The 22,157-nt window shown below is 39.8% G+C and overlaps 1 protein-coding gene and 1 long non-coding RNA gene across 2 annotated transcripts; one reads left to right on the top strand and one right to left on the bottom strand.

Moving 5' to 3' along the window:
• Window positions 1–1,041: 1,041 nt before the first annotated feature.
• Window positions 1,042–5,516, bottom strand: LOC107835773 (uncharacterized). Its single transcript, XR_001661596.1, has 2 exons — window positions 5,345–5,516; window positions 1,042–3,384 (listed from the first exon to the last, which is right to left on the bottom strand). It is a non-coding gene; the product is annotated as an uncharacterized LOC107835773 (long non-coding RNA).
• A 123-nt stretch (window positions 5,517–5,639) lies between these two features.
• Window positions 5,640–20,268, top strand: mylipa (myosin regulatory light chain interacting protein a). Its single transcript, XM_007547771.1, has 7 exons — window positions 5,640–5,844; window positions 7,613–7,803; window positions 15,451–15,636; window positions 16,822–17,019; window positions 17,129–17,293; window positions 17,490–17,913; window positions 18,913–20,268. The coding sequence occupies exons 1-7, from the start codon at window positions 5,758–5,760 to the stop codon at window positions 19,105–19,107; spliced, it is 1,446 nt and encodes a 481-aa protein (XP_007547833.1). The 5' UTR covers window positions 5,640–5,757; the 3' UTR covers window positions 19,108–20,268.
• The last annotated feature ends 1,889 nt before the right edge of the window (window positions 20,269–22,157 follow it).

Raw genomic sequence — 22,157 nt, 5'->3', positions numbered from 1 at the left:
TGGCAATTAGCAAATAGAAATTATTTTGGTTATGGTGCAAAGCGCTTTGTTCTCCGCATCGCCACTGATACATATATTCAATTTATAATTCCTTTTCAAAAACACATTTGATAAAATAATTTACACTTGACATCAGTGCTTAGAAAGTGAACATTTCTAAACTTGTACAATGCTTTACAAGAGTAATAACTAATATCCTCTAAAGGAAGAAGTAAGGCAACTGTATTGGTTGGTATAGTAGCACTATATGTAACTTTTCTTCAAAACAATGGCCAGTTTCAAGCTCGCTGAAAGTTATAAAAAGTAATTTGCATGCAACGCATTTCTCTACTTGTCTATGTTTTAAGTCAATTATGATTACCACATTCTCCAACACTCATACAGTCACAGAGATTGGTAGGCAACTTTGGATGCCTTGCCCAGAGGTAGATAAGACTGAGCCAGTCTTCCATGGAAGAAATCAACACTAAATTAAAATGTTTTATTACTCAAAGAGCTAAGCATATGAGAAAAATAATATCTCAAACAAAAACATTGCTTCTGGTAACATTCAAATGTTCTAGGACTATTTTTGATAATTTTAGAAAAGTGCAGATTCAGCACAGAACTAATCTACACTCTGCATGTTCTCAAGTCAAATGTACTACTGTCAGCCTTTTAAGGCATTATTAAAACAAAGGATATGTGCAGGATGGGACTCTGATAAGTAACGTAATGCTGATCCATTAGACAGTCATCCTGCTCTGTGCAGCAAAACAACCTCAGCCTAATTTTTAATTGTAAACCCACAGGCACTCCTAGAGTCAGTACACCACAGACCATAATCCCGCAAGAACAAAAGCTTCTCACAAGAATCCCAAGCAGGCAGGGATATCTGCATCTGCATAGGATGTTTCCAGACCTGAATAGTGTTACAGTCATTACACTACTCTGTGGTTGATTCAGACATTTCTCACCAAAATGTCTGAATCCATCACACTATCCATCCGTTAGATGGAAGCCTCCCCATCCTACACAGACACTTACTCCAACAAACAAGTGTTTGATCCCGAATTTTATAAGTTTGCTTACAAAAGTATTACCAGTCTACCTTTTAGGGCAGTTCAATTTTAATGCAGTAAGACAGAATATCACCTTAAAGCTATGCTGTCTGTACTTACCATAACTGTAAACATGAAAGTACATGAAAAAATGGGCTAAATATATATAATTATAGTGGAGCTTTGCACCTGTCAGCATATCTAAAGCTTTTTTGTGTATTTACCGTAGCAGTTGCTGAACTGGAAAAGTGTAAAGAAAGTAAAACCTTATTTCAACACGGCAGTGTAAGTTTGCTTGACACATGTTGAGACAGTATATTTCAACATACTGGTAGTTAAGACAACCATGGATGAAGACCTCAAAACCCAATACTGTAAAATCCCAGGTTATACTGAAAAACCACCAAAATACAATTTCACAATTTCTCCACCATGAGACCACTTACAAGTAAAAATGTTCTGTGAGGATTCCATCAAGGCTGAAAAAATTGACCTCAGCATTAGCGGTGCTATGTCAACAAAATAGCATTTCTAATTGATTAGATACTGAATCTGAACCAGTAGTGTGTGATAGAAATCATGCAAAACCAATCACTTAGAGAAATCTAGGTCATCTCTAATCAGAATGCTCGCCATGTAAGATAACATAATCATGGCTGAGCTTGCAGTCTCACTTTAAGGATACATGGTGTGTCACTTTTTGTAGTGTAATCCAAATCTTGAATTACCAGGTCAACCCATCGTTTTTTGGCCCCGAGAAAGCCAGGAATCTTTTGCTAATTCCTTTGTTTTTCCAGACAACATCCATTTTACCAAGTAGCATTAGTAATCCCCCTTTTTTCTACCCGGTTTAGCTAAATTATGCCTTAGAATTATTCCTCAAAGATCACTGAAACAAGGTGCTGGTCTGAAGCTTGTCTAGCTCTTGAAAATCATGGGTAGGACTGAAAAATAATGTTACTCTTCAGCAAAACACGAGCCATTTCTAATGAACGATTCTGCCATCTATGTAACATTATCATGGCTGAGGTTGCAATCTAACTTAAGCAGTACATGGTGTGAAGTCATCAGCCCAAACCTTCAATTTAATAGGTCAGTCTGTTACTTTTTGGCTTTGAGATTGCCAGACGCCTCCTGCCAGGTCCTTAGTTCTCTCTGACAAAGTCCATTCTGCTCTGTAGCGTAAATCATCCCTTTCATCACCTGAATCTACCAGCTCAATCCGTAGAAACATTTCTTTCTCCAAGATCACTGAGGCCAGACCCAGGTCTGTTGCTAGTCTAGCTCTTGATAATCTGGGGCAGGAATGGGAAATTCCTAGACGAGGGGGTGGACCACTTTTTCCCCCTCTGTCGCTGATGACCTCAGGTTTTGACAGATGTGCATCTTTGTCATCCGAAGCAGATGATGTTGAGGAACCGTCATTGGTCGAGTCAGAGCTGACAGATGACTGTGTGTCTTCACTTTGGTTGAAATCCCCTTCGTAGGCTGATTTCCGGTTGCTTTGTCTGCTGATGGAAGTCCAGCGAAAAGAAAGGCATCTTGTCATAGCCTGCCATAAGTGTTGAGGTCTGAATATGTCCGACCTTGGTTGATTTGAGCCACAGATTACTAGGCTAGTTTCCATTTGCTTAAAATCTGCTGCTGCTTTTGCTGCCACCTCTTTTGATCCTTCAGGGTAGTTTGGTGGTAAAGCTTCTCCTTCCTCTTCCTCATCTTTCAGATGAATCTGCTGGTCCTCCTCAAAGCTGAAAGAGCCGCTGAACCTTTGACTCCTCTTCATCATACACTCTGAATCAACATCTGAAGTCGATAATGAATCTTCATCTGACAAGTCCTTGGATGGTGGTTATCGATTTTCTTCAGAGGAACATCTTATCCTTTGGTACCTCTACTTACTTCAGTGATCAATTCCACTCTGATCAGCTGCCCAGTCCCCTTGGTTTAACCCCAATGGATGGAAAAAAGAAAAAAAGAACAAACAATCAAGGCGATCACAACAGCCAGAGAAGTGACGGTACCATGGCACTTCCTGTCCTACACTCTGCTTCACAAAACATTGCTTTGCTGTGGAGTTGGGCAGCAATGACACTGTGATGTCATGCGCCCACATGCACACACACATACGCATGCGTGTACAAACACACACCAACATTTGCACACATAGAAATCCTTGCATGGCTATGTGTTTACACTCCAGTTGAGTGAGCAATGACTTGCCTTGCAGGGAAGTGATGCCACATTGTATGATGTCATACTGAGCTGCAAAGCAGAAGTCTGCAAAAGGGTCTGTGTTTGTGCAGGGACCCAGATGGGGCGGGGGGACAGCAGACTCAAAACTGACCTAGATGTTCAAAGATGAGTCAGTTTTAGTTACTATTATACTAATTTCCATGCCTACACAGTGTTCCATTTGTAATAGGTAATGCTTACAATAGAAGTACTTATACTTCCCTACCCTGCTAAAACATTTCATTCAATAAACATTTAAGGTTAAACTTAGTGGAAACATAAATTGTGAAAACCTGAAGATTAATATTGCTCAGGTTACACTGCAATATTCAATAGTATGGTTTGTTTACAAATAAACAAACATGCTTACGATCAGTGGTTTTCCTTCAAGAGCTATGGCAATAAATGATTGACGATTAAGTACACTTTTAGATGCAATTGCCTGGAAAGAGTTTTCAGATAAACAACAAAAATCTAAAAAGAAAATTACAAATTTATAGAAAAGCATAACATTTGTCAATCCAATATTTTGCTAAACCCATACAAGGTAGGAGGGTTATTTTAGTTCTACACCAGTTAGCAAACATTGCGTGTCCTGCACACATTCACGTTCCCTCCACCCCCTCTCGATGAGCAACTTACAAACATGCTACACACCATTTACTCTATTATTGTGAAATAGGCAGTAGTAAACACATGGTCATCACTGTCAACATTGAGTTTTCAAGATTGGATTAGTTTTATTTGGTGCAAACTAATCCTTGCTTGGTTTGCACCAAATTAGAGTTTCCCTTGACACATGGTGCACTGCTGATACAATACAGTGCCTTAGATCAAAGCTCAGGTGATAGAATGACCCAATCAAGTTAGAGGTATATTCAGATAAGAATCTACGGGTAGGCTACAAAATCGATGTTTGCAGAAGAATTCCATTCAACCTTATTGAACTTTACCAAATTTGCTGACAAATGGGAAAATAATTTAAGTGACTATTAATGCAAAGCTGATAGAAAAGTACTCCAAAAGAATTGTAGACGTAAATATAGTGAAAGGTTGATCTAAACTTCAACTCCAGTCCCCAAGGGCACAACTTTTAGATGTGTCCCCTGGTCAAGTCAACCCGAATCAAATGGCTGAATTCTACAGAGACCTGTTAAAGACCTGATTATTAGACTCAGGTGTGGTGAAGAAGAGATATATTTAAAAGTTGCAGGAAATCGGCCCTCTAGGGCTGGAGTTGAATACCTTTGGTCTAAACGACATTGAAGTATGTTTTCTTACCATTTCACAATTCTGCTAAATGAAGGGGATAGGAGTTATTTTGAAAGGCGCTGTAGTTAAATGTTAAAACATCGTCAGTATTTTTCCTTCAGTCTCTTATTATATACATATCACTCCAGCTACACAAGGAATGCAGCTGTGGAAAGAGTGCAAACATATCGGAGAGGCATGCTGCCTCCACTCTAAATTGTCCTTTGGCAAACAAACGATAAGCTTGGCTGAATACCATGCCTTCCTTGGTTTTAAAGTACAAGGCTGCTCTTCTCTTCACTTTCCTTGCCAAGTTTGCCTCCATCACAATGCAGCGCTACTGAATAATAGATGATAAAACAGTAGCTGTTGTGGATGTATTGAGGCAGAAGACATATTGAAATAAGGTCACAGAAATATTAGGTGCTCAAATTAGCGACACTGAAGCTTCATGGTTGGAGGCGCTGCTAACATGTTTAAATTCTCCTCACAACGGCACAAATCAGCTCAGTGCTCGACAGATTTATTTGGTATTTAACTTTTATTTACATATAAGATTAAGTAAAGCATATAAATTTCAGAATAAGATGTTATAAAACGAATGATTTAGAGAAAATAAATCATTCGCTATTTCCCCTTCCTCTACAGGAAGGGGAAATAGCGGGTGGCTGAGGTAAAAGTTGCAGAGATTAAATATTCATAACAGCCTTGAGTCGCAAAAAACAGGCGAAGTGGAAAGTTTCCCCACTAGTATTGCAGCTATTTCTGGGTCATAATCAACTAAATTATTTACAAAAGCTATGGAAAGCCATTAAACTTACCCTGAAGTGCACTGGCGTACGATGAAATGTCTAATTTATTAAGTTCAGGTGTGCAAACATAAAAGCTCTCTGGTTGCATACAACCAACCCACCACAAGAGGACGCAGTGCCTCTCAAACAAGAGCTCAACTTGATCTTCCAGTTTGCGGATGTGACAACGCTTCCAATTGGTTAACAGAAGTTCAGTGAGTTATAATACAGCGTCTGTGATTGGATGCCCTTCAAGTAGGCGGGACTACGGGGGGCATTTCATTGATATTTCCTACAGCTGGTAGAGGAAGATTAGCCACACTGAGAGAACTGTGAGAGGAAAGTGATGTCGGCTTGATGTGGAGGGTTTCTAAAGAGGGCAAGAGAATTGTTTTGTTGGTTTAAAGCGTGGCACACCAAAGACTACAAAATACAAAGCCAAAATGCTCTGCCACGTTACTCGCCCGGACTCGGTGGTGATGGAAGTGGAAGTTGACGGGAAGGCGAATGGAGAAGACTGTCTTAATAAGGTTAGTATCCGAGTAAAATACCCATAAATGTTCAGATATATGTACGGAGACCATTTGTCTTTCCGTCTCTGTGACCGTTTCTGTCAGACAAATCACCGAAGCCGTTATTGTGTCGGCGCGCTTTAAGTTCTCCACTGTTTTTTAAAACTTTATTTTAATAATTTAATCAGCTAATCTTTCTAAGAAGCATAGAAGCTTGCTTGTTTTCTGAATTTTCTGTATTTATTACAGCTGCCGTAACAACTGTTAATTACGCTGCTGCTACAAAGACCAAGCGAACCTATTTTGTATTTTCTTTGTAAATATTTACGCTGTAAATATTCGTTTGCGTGGGTATCTAAACATGTTAAAGCTTTAGTAAGACTCTTCCTGTATTGCCAGAAACAGATGGCTTAGGCAGAGGTTACTACAGGTCATTGTGTTTCATTGCGAGCTGCGCTCGGCACTTGAGCTTCACTCAACCTGAGGCTTTGTTGGTGTACATGTCAGCATGAAACAAAGTGAGATCTCTACTGAAAATGGGAAAATTAGTCGGGAACATTGATGTAAATCTATTGGTTTCCACCTTTTGTCTCCAGTTTTAAATGCAAATCTCAACATATGCTGAAGCTATTCAACACTTGGTAACTTTGATTCCTGCATTAACTAATAATCAAATGGTTAATGTTGTTTGTGAAACTGAGTTCCCCTTTGCTGCTGCATGGTTTCAGGAAAAGAAAAAAGAGAAAAATCAAGTCATTTTTTCCTCATTTATCTTTAGTGTTCATCACTCTTGAGCTGTCACATTTTGTCAAGCTGCAAAAGTCAAAGCCCTTCATTTTCTGAAGATGGCTATCTAGACCCAGAATGGTTCATATGTCTGACAAATTGTGACATGGTTGTTTTTCTTTAACTTTAAACTGTTTTGAAATCAATGGCTAGCTTATAAAAGCTCTATCCGTTTTGAAGAACATATTTTTCAAGTTGGGACTTGGACTAAAACTTTTTTATGTTTTAAAAGAAAAAGCTTTTGGCTAAATTTCAGGAGTACTTTACATCTGCCAGGAAAACACATATAATTTTGGGATTAACGATAAGATACAAGCAGCTTTTAAGCTCTTAATGAAAAGAAGCAACACGTATAAATCATGAGTCTGAATTAAAAAAAAAAAACAAAAAAAAAAAACTTTTTTCTCCCTGCTTCTATTAGTAGAGAGCCATGCAGAATTTCATATTTAACATTTAGTGCTCTTTGGCTTACCTCTTTTGGCCACAAGTATTGCAAAGTTTAGAAAAGCTGCACAGATTAAAATACATTGCAACTAAAGTTGTAAAGTTGGTGAGGGTAAAAATATGATAAATCACACATCTGGATCTTAATTATATCATTTTTGAGGCCCTCTGTTCTAAAGAAACTCCATCATTGGAGCAGTAGCTTCGGTCTTACTGATACTAATGCCGGTCTTATTTTGTATGCAGGGCATATTCCCAATTTGCTGAGGGTAACAAATGGGTATTATCTCTGCCTCCAGGCTTTCTAGAGACATTCGCCAGTAGTTATGCAATAACACGACCATCCCTGCTGCAGTTAAGGGTGGGATAGATTTGATGAGCCCCCACGAAAGGATTCAAGTTTGTGTTCCAGCTGTTGTAATCCCTTAGAAATAAACTCCCTGCTTCTTTCTCTTCTTGCCTATTTAATATTTCCTTGTTGTTGTTAGATTCTCTTGGCATTTTCTAGTCTAAATTCCCTTTTTTTTGAGACCCAGTTTCCTTTACCTCTCTGCAGGTTTGCAGAAAGTTGGGCATAATTGAAGTGGATTACTTCGGGCTGCAGTTTACCGGCAGCAAAGGAGAGAATTTGTGGCTGAATCTGAGGAACCGCATCTGCCAGCAGATGGATAACGTGACACCCTGTCGGCTGAGGCTGCGAGTCAAGTTTTTTGTGGAGCCCCATCTCATCCTACAGGAACAGACGAGGTACTGCTGATTATCTTTGTTGCGATATTTCCTGACTGAATATCCAAATCATCTTGGATTTGTCACTTCAAAATTGAACTGAGATGCACGAAAAGTTTTTACTTGGCGCAAGTTCCAAATGGTTTTAAACACAGCTGTACCTGATGAGACTAGCAATGTTGGGAGAGCTGCGTGCTGACAAACACAAACCAGATCACAATCTGATCACTTTGTTTCCAACGCATTGAAAGAAGCGCCCTTTAGTAACCTCTCTGTCAAGCCGGTTTGGGTTTACTATAGGTCATTCTGACAGAGCGTCAGCCTGGAAATGTGATCCAGCAGCTCTGGGGTTGTGTTCCTCTCTTCCCGTTCCCCGGGGACCCTGTGGGCTCATTGGCAGCCAGGACTCCCATTGAGCTTGGGAAAAAAAAAAAAACTTTTTGTGGTTGTTTTTTTTGTTTAAAAACAAAAGGTCTCTGTTTTACCTCCTTTTTTTAGACATGTGGGTTTTTTTTTTTTTTTTTTTTTTTTAAAAAAGACCAGGGTTAGACTTTTTCTCACACAGGTTTTGTTTTTACAGGAACGTCGGTGTTGCAGCTGTGCCTCTATAATTGAGTTTGTTTTTAGTGTTTTTACTTTAATTTCTTACTAAACTAAAAGGACTCGAGCTTAAAATGCCCCCTTACTAATTTCCTTGGCGAGATTAATTTGAACATGATTGTCCGCATTTTTCCTCTTATTTTCTCCCCCCCCCCCATCACCCCAAGTTCCTAATTGTGCTCCTTGCATCGCTCTGTGTAGCTGTTGACATATTCACCCCTGTTACAGCATTAGACTGTTGCATATTGCAAAACTGAAACTTATGAACCAAGGGGACACTTGAGGAAACAAATCAGCAAAGTGTTCCTCTTTATGGTTAATTAAAAGCAAGCATTGTTTGTTTGGCTCGATTCCCTCGTAGCTGTTTGGCTTTCATACACGCCTTTTCCCTACTTCTCCTTCTTAAGGATATCTAGTTTCCTCTTTGTGGTCGTATTTGTATCTGTTTGACACCTGCTGACTACTACGTCTCATTGTCTTTGTTTGCGCTGGCCCATATTTGGCAGTATTTGAAGAGGGAGGAAGGGAAAGCGAGGGGGAAGGAGAGGACACTTGGCTGCCTGTGCTCTGACCTCCACTAGATTAGAAGTGGTTATCTTGACCACAGGTGTTGGCTGAGAGAATAGGGGGGGATGGATAATTGGGTTGTTAAAACAAAGACATGATAGTGATGCCAGTCACATGAAGGCAGTGCTCTTAATTTAAATGCATTAATGACTGGCAATTCTCAGCTGTAATGTTTTGCAGGTCTGGTTCAATTTGTGCACGTTTTATTAAGGTAATCAATTATAACTATAGATGCACATGCAAAAGTTATACTTTTGTGTATACTTGTGTATGCAGTGGTTTTAAAGGCACATTGGGTGCGATTCCTGTTAGAGCTACAGTTGTCACCTTTCACCCAGTTCGGCTGCAGTGGTTCTCTGCATGAGCTGGTCTGACGGTAGGATGAGTAGATGTGACTCATCAGGAAGTAATACATCTGTTAGCCTGTAGGCCACTTACAGCTTTGTGATCTTGTGGGAAAATATTGCCACTTCATGCTCATGACTGATCTGTTTTGTTCTGCCTTATGTTCATGCACGGGATCATAAAAAAACATTCCTGCAATTTATTGATGGAGCCAGTTTCATGGTGGAATGGATGGTCATTACTGTTACACCCTTCTAATATGCCCGCTTGCGTAACCCTCCCCATCACATAAAGCTGCTTATATAAGCAGCTGTGTGCTTTGCTGCCACGTAAAGCTCCACAGGTCACTTTAATGTGCAAGCAGTTGGCAGTTTTATTCTCTTAATTTAACATTTGGTTGATTTGGCAAACATGATGATGTAATGTTCATGGCATTACCCTTTTTTTTTATATTGTGGAGTTGTTCACATTTACAGATTTTATTTTTCTGTATTGACAGTATAACCTGCCAGACTTTGCCTTTTTTTTTTCTCCCACTGTTGCCAGCATTGGGTCATATCCATCTGAGCTGGAAGCTGTGGCAGCTGTGACTCCCAAAATCCACTGTTTTTTTTGTTGTTTTTTCTTTAAGCTACTCTTTCTGTTCCATTCTTGAAGGCATTATTTATAAATCTGTATTTCATGGTTGGCTTTGAGCACTTTTTACAAATGCAGTGCCTTTATCCTCACGGGTTCCTTTTGTAAATTCATTTCAAACATGCGGCTGCTTTGTAATTACCATATTTGGCAGCAGGCATTAAAGGGGTTTTAACTAAAAAAAAAAAAAGCGATATAAAAATCATATAACTTTATTTCCTTTTCTCTGGTTAAAGGATTCTGACCCAGAACCATCACTGACCACCTCTATTATTTGCATCATTAAACTTTTACTGTTGGCTGCTGAGCTTTATGTTAATCATTTTCCCTTCATTAGTGGTCACATTTAGCATTCTGATCATGCAATCAGTAGACCCCTAAAAACCAAATGTTTTTTTTCTCTAGGCTTTACAGTGAGGGCAAAGTAGTAACACAACCACCGACTTCACAACTTAAAAATGATTTTATCTTGAAATAAAGTGAAAGTATTTTAGAACCATCACAGGACAGTGTTTCTTCTGTTATATAACCTCAAACAAGCTAAAACTTATTCAGATGGCTTGAAGACAACAGTCTATTCTTGTGAAAGTTTTTTTTTTTTTTTTCCCCTCTGCTGGGTTTTGGTCTTGTGATAGGTTATTAATCTGAGTAGAAATCTATCTTGTTTTTCTTAGCGTGTTTTGGCAAAATGCACTCTAAGGAGACAGGATAGCTCAGTTTGGATCAAGCAGGCACATGCCGTTATGAGATTCTTGCACTATAAGAAAATGCCACAAACTTACTTTCATGCAACAAATGTAACATGATCACTTTTTATTGGAAATGGATTAGAAACTATTTTGCTGCTGTAAAATATTAACATTATCAGTACCATCAACTTTAGTTATTAGGAATGTTAAAGTAAGAATAATTTTAGTAAAGGCTTGTAAAATTGCACGTAAATTTTGCAGTATTGGTGCTTTGAAAAAATACGTAATAAATGTACGTAGCTGAACATGGACAACATCGGTAGCCTACAGGCTACTTGTTCAGCTTAAGGTGATGTATTGATATTAGCTAGCTAGTCATCTTTTAGCTAACATTACCTGCATCCAACAGCTTTTCTCAACAGTCGGTTCGTTTGGGGGAAAAACTGTGAAAAGTTCTTTGCGTTTTGCTGGTTTGCTGCCATGATTCTAACACACCTGAGTAGCTTTGTACAGCAGCAGGTCTCCTTCGCTGCCGCACAGGTCTAAACCCAGCGCGAGTGTCGTAGCGCTCATGTTGCGTTTAAAGGCGGCTCGGAAAAACAGGTTACCACATGTTAACAACGGATTAAAAAGTTTTAACTGCTGATAAAAGTGACATGACACAGATATGGGAAGTGTGGAAGCCCCTACTGTATCAAATTGACATAGGAATAACAGAGAGTTGGCCATTCTAAGGTAAAAACCCAGCGCATACAGCATTCGTTTTTTTTTTTTGTTTTTTTTTCATCCAGACGGCTTCCTGCGCCCCCTAGGGGGTGCGCCCCACAGTTTGGGAACCTCTGATTTAATGGAAGTGAAGAGTTTTCTAAATCAGTTGGTGTCGTACAACACAGTTTTATGAACTTATTTTAAAGTCTCAAAGTAATGTTTTCATTATGTTTGAAAATGCTTCTAAATTCATCAGATTTCTTCAGCACTTTGCTAACCTACCTTTAGTTTGCATTATTCATTTTTCTCCTGGATTGGGAGCTGACAGTGGTATTTATTCAACACCACAACTCGGAGTCCATGCTCGGCTGTAATTATTGTTTTACTCGACTGGGACCCAAAGCAGTTTAGCCCACAAACTCTGTTTAATTGCTACGTGGTTTTCAGCTCAGTTTGTCACAGTCCAAAAGCGCATGTGTTAAACTCGGTGCCTGGAATTAATGTGGCGCTACTTTATGTTAAACTGTTCATTTACAAGTTTCTTCACAGTCCGCCCACAAGCTTTCCAGAAGATGTTGAGCCACGGTAACTATAGGTCATTGACTGAGAGTAACCTCGCTGCACATAGCTGCTGGCGGCAAGTTATTTGACTAGCTCACAAACCGCATTGTTGGGAGTCCAACCAGTGAGGTCGGAGACTCTAATGCCGATTGGCTGAATGTAGAGCAGTCTCTAAAGCTGCGGTGTTGAGTTTCAGTTTGTGGGGATGTTTTGTTCCTCTGCGTTAAACTGACTTTTTCAGTGCGAGACATGGTAGGCGCAGAAAATAAGATGACTTTTATGGACTGGAACAGAGTTTTTAGGAACATTAAAGTAAAAATTATTTTAGTAAAAGTTTGTAAACTTGCACATATCTTTTGCAGTTTTACTGCTTTTAAAAAAGAAAGATTACTAAGATTATAGTTTAGTAAGCAATCTGCTGCTTGAGTACAGAGGAACATATTTTGTTGGGCGACGTCGCAGCCCAAAAGAACATGCGTTAAACTTGGTGCCTGGAATTAATGTGGTGCTACTTGTACTGGTTTTGACACAAGCCAAAGTTTAGGTGTCCGGAACGCTCAAAACATTAAAGCATCTAAACTGTTGCATAGCTTTTTGTAGTTTTTAACAACCTCAAGTGTAATTCTGGCAAATGATTAATCCTCTTAAAACTTTACCTATGTATTATCTCTTTAAAGGATAGAACGTTGTGCTGTAAACAGTATAACACAGTTGAAGTAGGCCAAGAGACTTTGGTCTCTACAGACTTCCTGGTATTCAGTCTGTTGTGTTGCAGGCTGCATGAAGAATAAAGGCAATGTCTCTGTTAGAAGTACACGTGTGCATGTTTTTGTCTGAACATTGCTTCTTTATGGACTGAGCCACTAAGAGAAGGAACTTGGTTGCTGATAAACTCAAATTTGCATACATGTTTAGTGGATGAGTCACTCATAATTTACAGGTGTTTTTTTAACCTAATTGGATTGAATGTGGTTGGAAAACAATTGTACACACATGCATCCTCAAAATATAAAGGCTAGTGGCACAGAAATGTGTCAGTCTTGTCTGGACCACATGTTGAAATTGACCATCAGCATGTGTTGGAGTAGTAGACAGTGGACACTTCTTCAGTGCTCTTGTGTGCGACTGACCCCGACAGGTGCTGAGGCAGCCTGGTTCTGGCACAAGAAGTGCAGAACCAGGTTGTCAGCTTAATGGAAGTCAATGCGATTTAACTGGAGAAATTATGTAGCTATAACTCAACAGAACAAGCACTCATGGTATCCTAGTTCATTTTTTTTTAATTTTATCCTTTCCTTTGCATTTATTTTCATGCTTATAAATCATAAAATATTTACATTATGGTCTAATATGGATTTACGTTATCTATTCCAGGTGTATTTGGGATCAACACAATGTTTTCGTAACACTCATGGGGAGTTTTGATGGCGTGAAAAGCCAGTGATTTCTTAAAGATGGCTCACTGTCTGTGGGTTAAGTTTCCTTGAATGTGTCCTGTGCTCTGCTTCCTTCATATCACATCTTGTTTTTTTTGTTTTTTCATAGAAGCTAAACAGGAACAGCTATCAGTAGTAATCTCTGCAGCAGGGCATGTCGGCCTGCAGTGCGACCTAGAGTTGTTAAGTTATTTGCAATAAAAACAAGACCTTCACAATGTTGTGAGCCACGGGCCCAACAGTCCATTTAAATGGGGACCTTTAATGAAGCAGAAGTTAAACAGTAAGCATAGCTAATTGACTGCTTGTTTATCAGATAACAAACCTGTTCTCGCATAGCTTCCTGAAACGAAACCCTGTTGTTCCACGACCAGTAGTAACCTTGCCAATCCCTGTGTGAACTAGAGTAACCTCAGCGACTTGCCCTGTAGTTACCTTTCTTTACCAGCAACCTGTTGTAAACTCCCAGTCAGGTTGGCCCTATTGTTTGCATCAGGCAGGTATCTCATGAGCGGCGCTCCATCACATGATGCCTGCTGGGCTTGATACAATGGAGTCCAGTATTTGTGTGTTGGAGGGAATGGGATGTTTAACACCATATCAAAGCCCTGTTTGTTATGCCTGAGGCTAGTCAGCCGTGGGGGCTCGGTTGTTGCAGTCTGGCTCTAGCACGGTTTGGTGTGTGCCGACATTGTTTGTGTGCCTCTCTGCTGCTGTTGATGCTGCTTGGAAGCGCTGCATGTTGGTTGAGGTGTGTCTTTGTCGCAACGTCAAACTGTTTAAATACACGTTGCCTGTGTTTTGTCACGAGGTGTGGGCTTGCTATAATCTTGTAAGATGGTAAAGGAAATGGTAAAATAATTCTTCCTGTGAGATTCCCATTTTCTGAATCAACAATTCAATGTGGGAATTGTTGGTTTTCTACTTCCTTTAAAAATCTTCAGGCACAGCATGACCTTATTTGTACAAATGAAAATGTTACCAAGCACATCATGCTTCAAAGAGACGTGCAGCCTGAAGGAGGGGGGCCATCTCTTTTAGCTGAAAAATAAAGCAGTTATTTTTCAGTAGACTGTCTACTGCAACAAGATGTAACAAGAAAATATTTAGCAATGTGACACATGGGTTAAGTTTTTAACGTTGAAGCCAGGTTGAGACAGGTCTATGATCCTCTTTAGGTCACTGTGACATAGTTTATCTGATTGATGGATGTGAGGCTACTTGAGGTCAGTTTTCCTCATGTTGTGAGGAGTGAGTCAGTCAGGGTGTTGCTCTCGTTCACGTAATGCCTCCTGCAGACCGACGGAGTACTTCACATCTTGTGGTTGAAAACAATGGAAGGGCCCACTGTTTTCTCAAAAGGGGGCTGTTTTTCCATCACCACTCCAGAACTTGCTGTTCTCAAGAGTTCTCAGCCCAAACTGTACCAGCTGTTCTGACTGCCAGTGATCTCAAACTGTGAATAAAAGAAATGTATATTTTTTTACATGTTGTTTATAGCAGAATGAGACTAGGCTGTATCCGTTGCTTAATGCACAGGTACATAACCAAAAAGTAATGTAAAATTGCTTCAGTGTAGTTTCTATAAATTTTGATTTGTGGCTTGCAGCTAAAGATTCAGTTAATCATTGAGGTTCGCTGCATACACAAACATACGGAAGATTTCTCTGTGCCAAACTGAGTTAACGCTGTAATTCATGAAAGTGGAACCTGCCCAAATATTGGCAGCATGCACTGTAGACTTCTGTATTTCATTAGCTGTAAGTTGCAATTTTTAACATGAACAAAAGTATATATGTGAAAGATTTCAGTGTGAAATAAGTCACCATGAGGAGAGGGTGGGTGTTCTTGCAGTATTTTAACAGTCTTGTTATCCCTTCCCTCAAATGTTCAACTTGCGTTCCATAACGGTTCAGCCAGAGCGGCCGCACGATCCAAAAATGCCATTTTAAAGAAGTGAAACTAGGGAAAGTCATGGCATGCCATGCTGTGGAGTATTTGTGGAAGTAGGTTGTGAAGTGAAACTGAACCATTAATTGTGTAGCTATAAATGTCAAATTATGACACAAGAGTAGCACATGGATAACATGCAAGTTCATATTCTCCATGATTGTGTTCTCCCTCAGACATCTATTCTTCATGCACGTGAAGGAAGACCTCCACAACGGACACCTTCGCATGTGCTCCGAGCAGGCGGAGGAGCTAAGCGCTCTGCTGGCGCAAGCAGAGTTTGGGGACTACAACCAAAACACGGCCCAGTACTGGTATTCAGAGCTGTGTGGAGAGGAGCCCGACACCGCCACCAACAACAGGTACAACACACTCAACGTTGCCTGACAAACTTAATGCAATCCAATTCTAAATTCATGAAGACCTGCTGAAATCTAGGTGGCAAAAGCAATATACTATTACGGCAATATAGCCAATAATATGAGCTGAGTTAAGGATCTTTACTCCTTTTTTGTAAAATGCAAATGATCACAACCATGAAAAGATATTTGGGAGAAATGCATATGCCTCTTACTGCATCAACGCTTAGTCTGTCAAAGGTTGGATTCAAACGGTGAATGAATTGTGTAATTTCGCGATAGGAAAAGCAGATATCTCGAGATGATGATAATAAACACTCAGCCACATGGTCTCTATAAAAAAAGCAGTCAGAGCTTTGAACAAACACAGCAGCTGACAAGAGATCAGATGACGTTTATTTGCAGACTACCCCTGGCAAATCTTTCTACTCCACATTTTCTCCATTAAACTGGTGTGACTGTAATACTGTTTTTTTTTTTTACTTGGTGAAAAGGGAATTCATGTTTTCTATCAGAAACGAGTTGTTAAACAAGAGTCAAATGTACTTCCCTCAGCAGTTGTCCCTCCAACTACATCCATTTTGTTTTTGCAGACTACAGTATCTCTTTTGTATTTGCAGCTTTTGAAGGGCCTGAATCAACTGACACTGAACATTGTTCTGCTTTACTGCTCAATTTATACTGACTTTTATATGCAGACTTCATAGCATTCATCTCAAGCACAAGCCACTGAACTAACAGAATAGTTGTTTTAAATACTGATACTCCACCAATTGGTCAAAGCTGCTTCATTAATGTCCAACTCCAAAGGATTCACAGAATGAAAAACACTTAACCACAGGCCTGCAGAAAATTCATCCATTAGATGTTCTGATTTTTATCAAAGCATTAAGAAGTCATAATTCCAGTAAATTTTAACTTACTTTGCCTCTATAATGCGATGGACTTGAGCAAACACAAAATTTAGTAGAAGAATACAGACTATGAAGAACCTTAAACCTTAGTAAGTTAATATTAGCTCAATAAGTTTAAGTATTTACTGCAGTCAGTTGCTTAATAAAAACATTTGCGTGCTTTGAACGCTCATCGGACTCATACATTCATCAGGCTAATCTTGTTTTACCTGTTTGTGTAGTTAAAGTACACCCAACTTTTTTCTCACCGCTCTGCACCTTATTTCCACTGCAGCATCATCTCCAGACACAAAGCTTTGGAGGGTTTAAGCCAGGCCTCAGTGGAGTACCAGGCCTTGCAGCTCATTTCTGCTCTGGAGCATTACGGCGTGGAGTGGCACTGGGCACGTGATGCAAACGGTCAGCGGATGGCTATTGGAGTGGGGCCAGAGGGGATCGCCATCTGTAAGGAGGATTTCAGCTTAGTTAACAGGTATGTTCTGCCATTGGATTTACCTTCTTAATGTCCAACTTTTTTTTTTAAATATAAATGTCACTTCTAACATTGCCTACTTTAATAATTTCTTACATTCTTGTCTTAGAGTAAGCTACCCCATCATCCAGATCGCCACTCAGTCGGGGAAGAGTGTCTACTTGACCGTAACGAAGGACACGAATGACAGCGTGGTTCTTTTATTCAAACTGATCAGTAACCGGGCAGCGAGCGGTCTGTACCGAGCCATCACAGAGACGCATGCCTTCTACAGGTGAGAGGAGCTCAACCGTTGACTATCGAACCCCAGTTTGTGCTGTAAAGTCATAGCGACAATAAGTTTGATACATGTATTGTCCCAAAATCAGTTTTCCTCATGAAAGATGAGCCCAGACAAACTAGATTTGAGTTATGATGGTCAAAAACTCTTTCCAGAAAACATTAATCAATGTTTTGTTTTATTTTTTCAGGTGTGATACAGTTACCAATGCCGTGATGATGCAGTATAGCAGAGACTTTAAGGGTCACTTGGCTTCCCTATTCCTCAACGAAAACATCAACGTGGGCAAGAAGTACGTCTTTGACATCAGACGGACCTCCAAGGAAGTGTACGACCACGCTCGCCGTGCTCTGTACAACGCAGGCGTTGCGGACTTGGTGTCTCGCTCCGAGAGTGGAGAGCGCTCCTCTCCCTCTCACTCCCCAAGCCGGGACGACCAGCGGGACAAGGGACTGGACTGCAGCAGTTGCGAGCAGAGCCGGGCGCTGCAGGAGCGGCTGCAGAAACTCAAAGAAGCTCTGCTGTGCATGTTGTGCTGCGAGGAGGAGATTGACGCAGCGTTCTGTCCCTGCGGTCACATGGTGTGCTGCCAGAACTGCGCAAATCAGCTGCAGGTGAGACTGCTCTCCACGCTTTGAGAAACTGTTTTTAAACTTCACGTAGTCATTTGTATGTTTACACTTGCATGCTTTTGAATTTAAAAGCTATGCTCAGCTTGTTTTAGCATAATTCAAGTCATATTCCTTATGTGATTTTTACAATTTCCCTAAAAGAATCTAATTATGCTTCAGCTCCCTGGTCTTATCCTTTTATGGTGCTTTTAACAAAGGCTTGCTTAAACTCTGACGACCTGATTGTCCCCTCTTTTAATCAGCTAAAAGTGCTCGTCTTTGTGAAGGCAGGTTTTGCGTGAGCGTGTGTGAGAGAGTTTGTCTTATAAAGGGATTACAGCAGTCAGGCAAATCTCTTCACCATCAGCGGAGCTGGGAAACGTCATCCAGCTACTGAAGGGGTGAATGAGTTAGTCACAGGAAGAAGTTTTAATTTCAAAAAATATTTCTATGTTTACCTATTCTAATATTTGGACCTGAGCAATTTGTTTAGCCTTGCTGTAATACTTTAACCACTTATCCTGCCATTACAGCTAAAAATCATTTTGAGGTGTTCATCAGCTTTGCATATCTAGATTCAGAAAATGTTGTCTGTTCTCTGCAAAGAGGCACTTCAGCCAGACTGGAGAGCATCGCTACACTGCGATTTCAGTCTTGCTATAGATTCTCAACTAAATTAAATCTGAAATTCGACTGAGCCGTTTAGATACATGAATATTCTTTGATCTTAACCTGGTGTCGGCTGTAATCCTCAACACGATGTCCTGCATATTTTAATGTTCCCTTGGTTCTTTCTTCCTTTATGCCAAATATGAGTCCTGCCCAGAACAGCTACATTAATCAATCTGGATTAAATTACATCCAGATTGACTTGACTGACTTCTGAAGTCAGACTGCATTAAAGTTTGTGATTGAAATGTGAAGGATACGAATGCTTCTGTAAGCCACTGTAACAGGACGACTGGGGCTGTTACTCAAAAGCTGTTCTGTCTTTTCCCTCAGCTGTGTCCCGTGTGCCGGTCAGATGTGGAGCACGTGCAGCACGTCTACCTGCCCACCTGCACCAGCCTCCTCAGCCTGACGCTGAATGACAACCACCAGCACCGCAGCAGCATTCCCACTCCCATCCACAGAGACACAGAGTCCCCTCACAGCTACTCCACCACGGAGTACGAACACAAGCTCTACCATACATAAAGACTGTATAAACCCACCAAAACTCCACTATGAACACTTTAAAACCCCACCAGCAGAGTTTCACTAAGAAGAAACATTTCTGATGATGCGATACTCCACACCTTTGGATTACTCCTAGCTTTTTCTTTTTCTTTCTTTTTTGCTGTCACTCTGTGAAACACCATAGATTTTTTTTTATGACATTTTGGTTTTATTAAATTATGGGATCAGTTGACCTGATGCTGAAATATAATCTTTGAATATGTACATTTGGTTGCTTTCTACTGCATTTCTTTGCTCATGGCTCCATAAGGCAATGATTGTTTAGAGGAGCTAACCATGGTGGAATTTATTTGTAAGTTATATTTTTACATTTGACATTTTAAAACTCTTGTTTTACTTCATGAATTGAATAGTAGGGTTCAGTAGAGCATATTTCAGTTTGTCTTTATTTCTCATGTCCTGTTTTATTTCCCATGCCAATGAGAGGCGCATTTAGAGACTAAGCAGTCCTGCTGCCAAATATAGCTCTGGATACTAATTGGATACAAGAGGCAGTAAGACTTGTCCTCGTACGCTTGTCCTTGCTCGCCAACACTCCCTAAACACTCCCATTTAACTCCAAAACTGGTCTTAATTATAGAGTAAAACTTTAAAGCCGGTTCTTACAGAATCTAATGTTGGCACAAAGCAGGAACTGCTTCCTCTTACTGGCCTCTGCTATAAATTTCTGCTCTGGGTTTTATTTGTTCTCTTGGACATTTTTAAAGGGTACTAGGAGATGTATGTGCAATACTTGCTTGCTTTTTGCCAAGCTTTTCATTCTCAGTTTTTTTTTTCTTCTGTTTTTATTTAAATTCAAAGACTATTTAAAACAAAAGGCTTTGCCACTTTACTAAAGTTTTGTTGTTGGGGAGGTTTGTCCCTAATGTAGCAGCAACCTTTTAATACATGTATTTCTTAAAGGAAAACTCAGTTCCTTTTATTGCTGACAAGGTTGAGCTCAGTTATTTGCAGGGGAAGGACTTTTTTATTTTTTATTTTTTTCCTTGCGTTTAGAGATTTGTTTCTGTTTTCTGAAGCAAATACCACGGTTCTGTGAATTAACTCTTGATGTGAAAGGCTTTTTACATTATGTTGCTGTTAACTGAAAGTATTAATAAAATTCTTTTTAAAAAAAAACTTATTTGTATCAAGGTTGGTCATTTTATGCAGGGGAGGATCTGAAGTTTTTTTTGGGGGGGGGGGTGAAGGATCTGTGTTGATCTCTAAAAATGCTTTTGTAACTGAACTTAGTATAACTAATTATGAAGACTTGTACATGTGACTTTTCTCCTTGTTTTTTGATATCATTTACAGAATAATATGCAAATATTGACTCGAATGCTCTATCATCTGGTTTGTAACAAATGCTTCTTTAAGAACATCATTCTCCACCCATATTCCTCTTAATTGGCCATCATTATACACTTGCCTAAAAGTTCTATTGCTCATTTTAATATACAAAACTCTCCTTGGTCTGTTCACACCCTATGGCAACTGTTTGACACATCTTTCATTGGCAAAATCCCAGCAACCTCATTGGGTTTAGCACGATTCATAATTTCCATTATGAATCATTTTGACCTTCTTTTTTTGACTACCAACATCTCAGCAATTGCAGTTCCCTGTGTTCAGCCATATTTGGCTTTTTTTTTAATTATCAAAAAAAATGAACACTAAACTGGATATCTCCATTTTTTCCATTCTTTGTCAGCACCACATGTACATTGTGCAACATATGGACATTTGTCACTTTAGACAAGCTGAAGAAATCTGATCACGGGTCCAGAAAGAGCTCTGTGTTTAGGATTGACAGCCGTAAGCAGACTGTGATGTGAATCGGTGGAAGAGTCGAGTATTGATTCGTCTTTTTCTCAGTTTGCACCCTCTCTGTCCATGACCTTCTGTGTGGGCATACCTCTTTTCATTCCCCTCTTACTCTTTTCAGAGATCATTGGTATTAAGCAAAATCCATAGACACTAATAATAGCTTTGAGGGTTAGATTTATTAAAAAGAGCCGTGTGATTTCTAATTAGTCATGCAGAATTAGAACGGCCACATCTTATCAGGCTATATGAAAACAGAACGGGTCGGGTAGATGTTCTGTAAAGGCCTCAGAGGTTTGCTAGAGAACATTAATAAGCAAGCAGCATCACGGAGACCAAAGGGCACAAAGCTGGGGATAAAGCTGTGAAGTTTAAATCAGAACGTCCTGACCTAAATCAAACAAAATGTTGGACAAAACTGGAAAACTGATGATCACTGGTTTTCTCCATTCAATCTCACTGAGATTTGCAAAGTAAGATCTGCAATGTCTTATGTGTTTATTTGAAACACGTGTCATTCCCCTTCCAGTTTAAAATGATGCAGTGTTTTTGTTGCTCTGCCATATACAACCTCAGCAAAATACATTAAAATTGAAACATGTCAGGGGTGCAGGGGTAAAGACAAGCCAGTATGGAGGCCCTAGTGCTCGATGTCACTGTTAGAGATTTGAGTCCCAGCCTGATGACCTTTAACCCATCTCTTTCCCCTCTCTCATGACCCGCCTTCCTGTCTAACCACTCTCAAATAAAGTCCACTAGAGCTAAATAAAAATTGTAATATGTAGTTTCCAATAAGTCCAAGGATGTGAAAACCTTTGAAGGGCACTGTGTGAACAGCTTTACAAAAATGTAAGCTTTCCGTGCTTTTTGAAAAGCCTTAAGTCTCAAACGATTTCTGCTTTGATTGAAATAGCTTTTGTTCTAGACAGGAAACTTTGAAAACCTGAATTGTCTTAATGTGTAGCTTCTCAACAGCAAAACTTGACCCTACATCAGTGGACAGGACCGAACTACGATTTATTGCCCCACTCTGACCCTCCCCACTGACACGTAGCTTCTAAACTAATTTGAGTAATAGGAGGGAAGACCTCAGGGAAAAGCTCTTAGAGGAAAACACATAAAAAATGATGGTGTAGCAGAAATGAGAGATGGATTGCATCCTCCACATACAGTTTTAAGACGATGAAAATTCCTATAACAAT

This window comes from Poecilia formosa, unplaced genomic scaffold (genome assembly GCF_000485575.1).
Source record: "Poecilia formosa unplaced genomic scaffold, Poecilia_formosa-5.1.2 Scaffold21, whole genome shotgun sequence".
NCBI lineage: Eukaryota > Metazoa > Chordata > Actinopteri > Cyprinodontiformes > Poeciliidae > Poecilia > Poecilia formosa.
The sequence above is the reverse complement of the archived record's forward strand: the minus strand, read 5'-3'. Positions and strand labels throughout refer to the sequence as shown.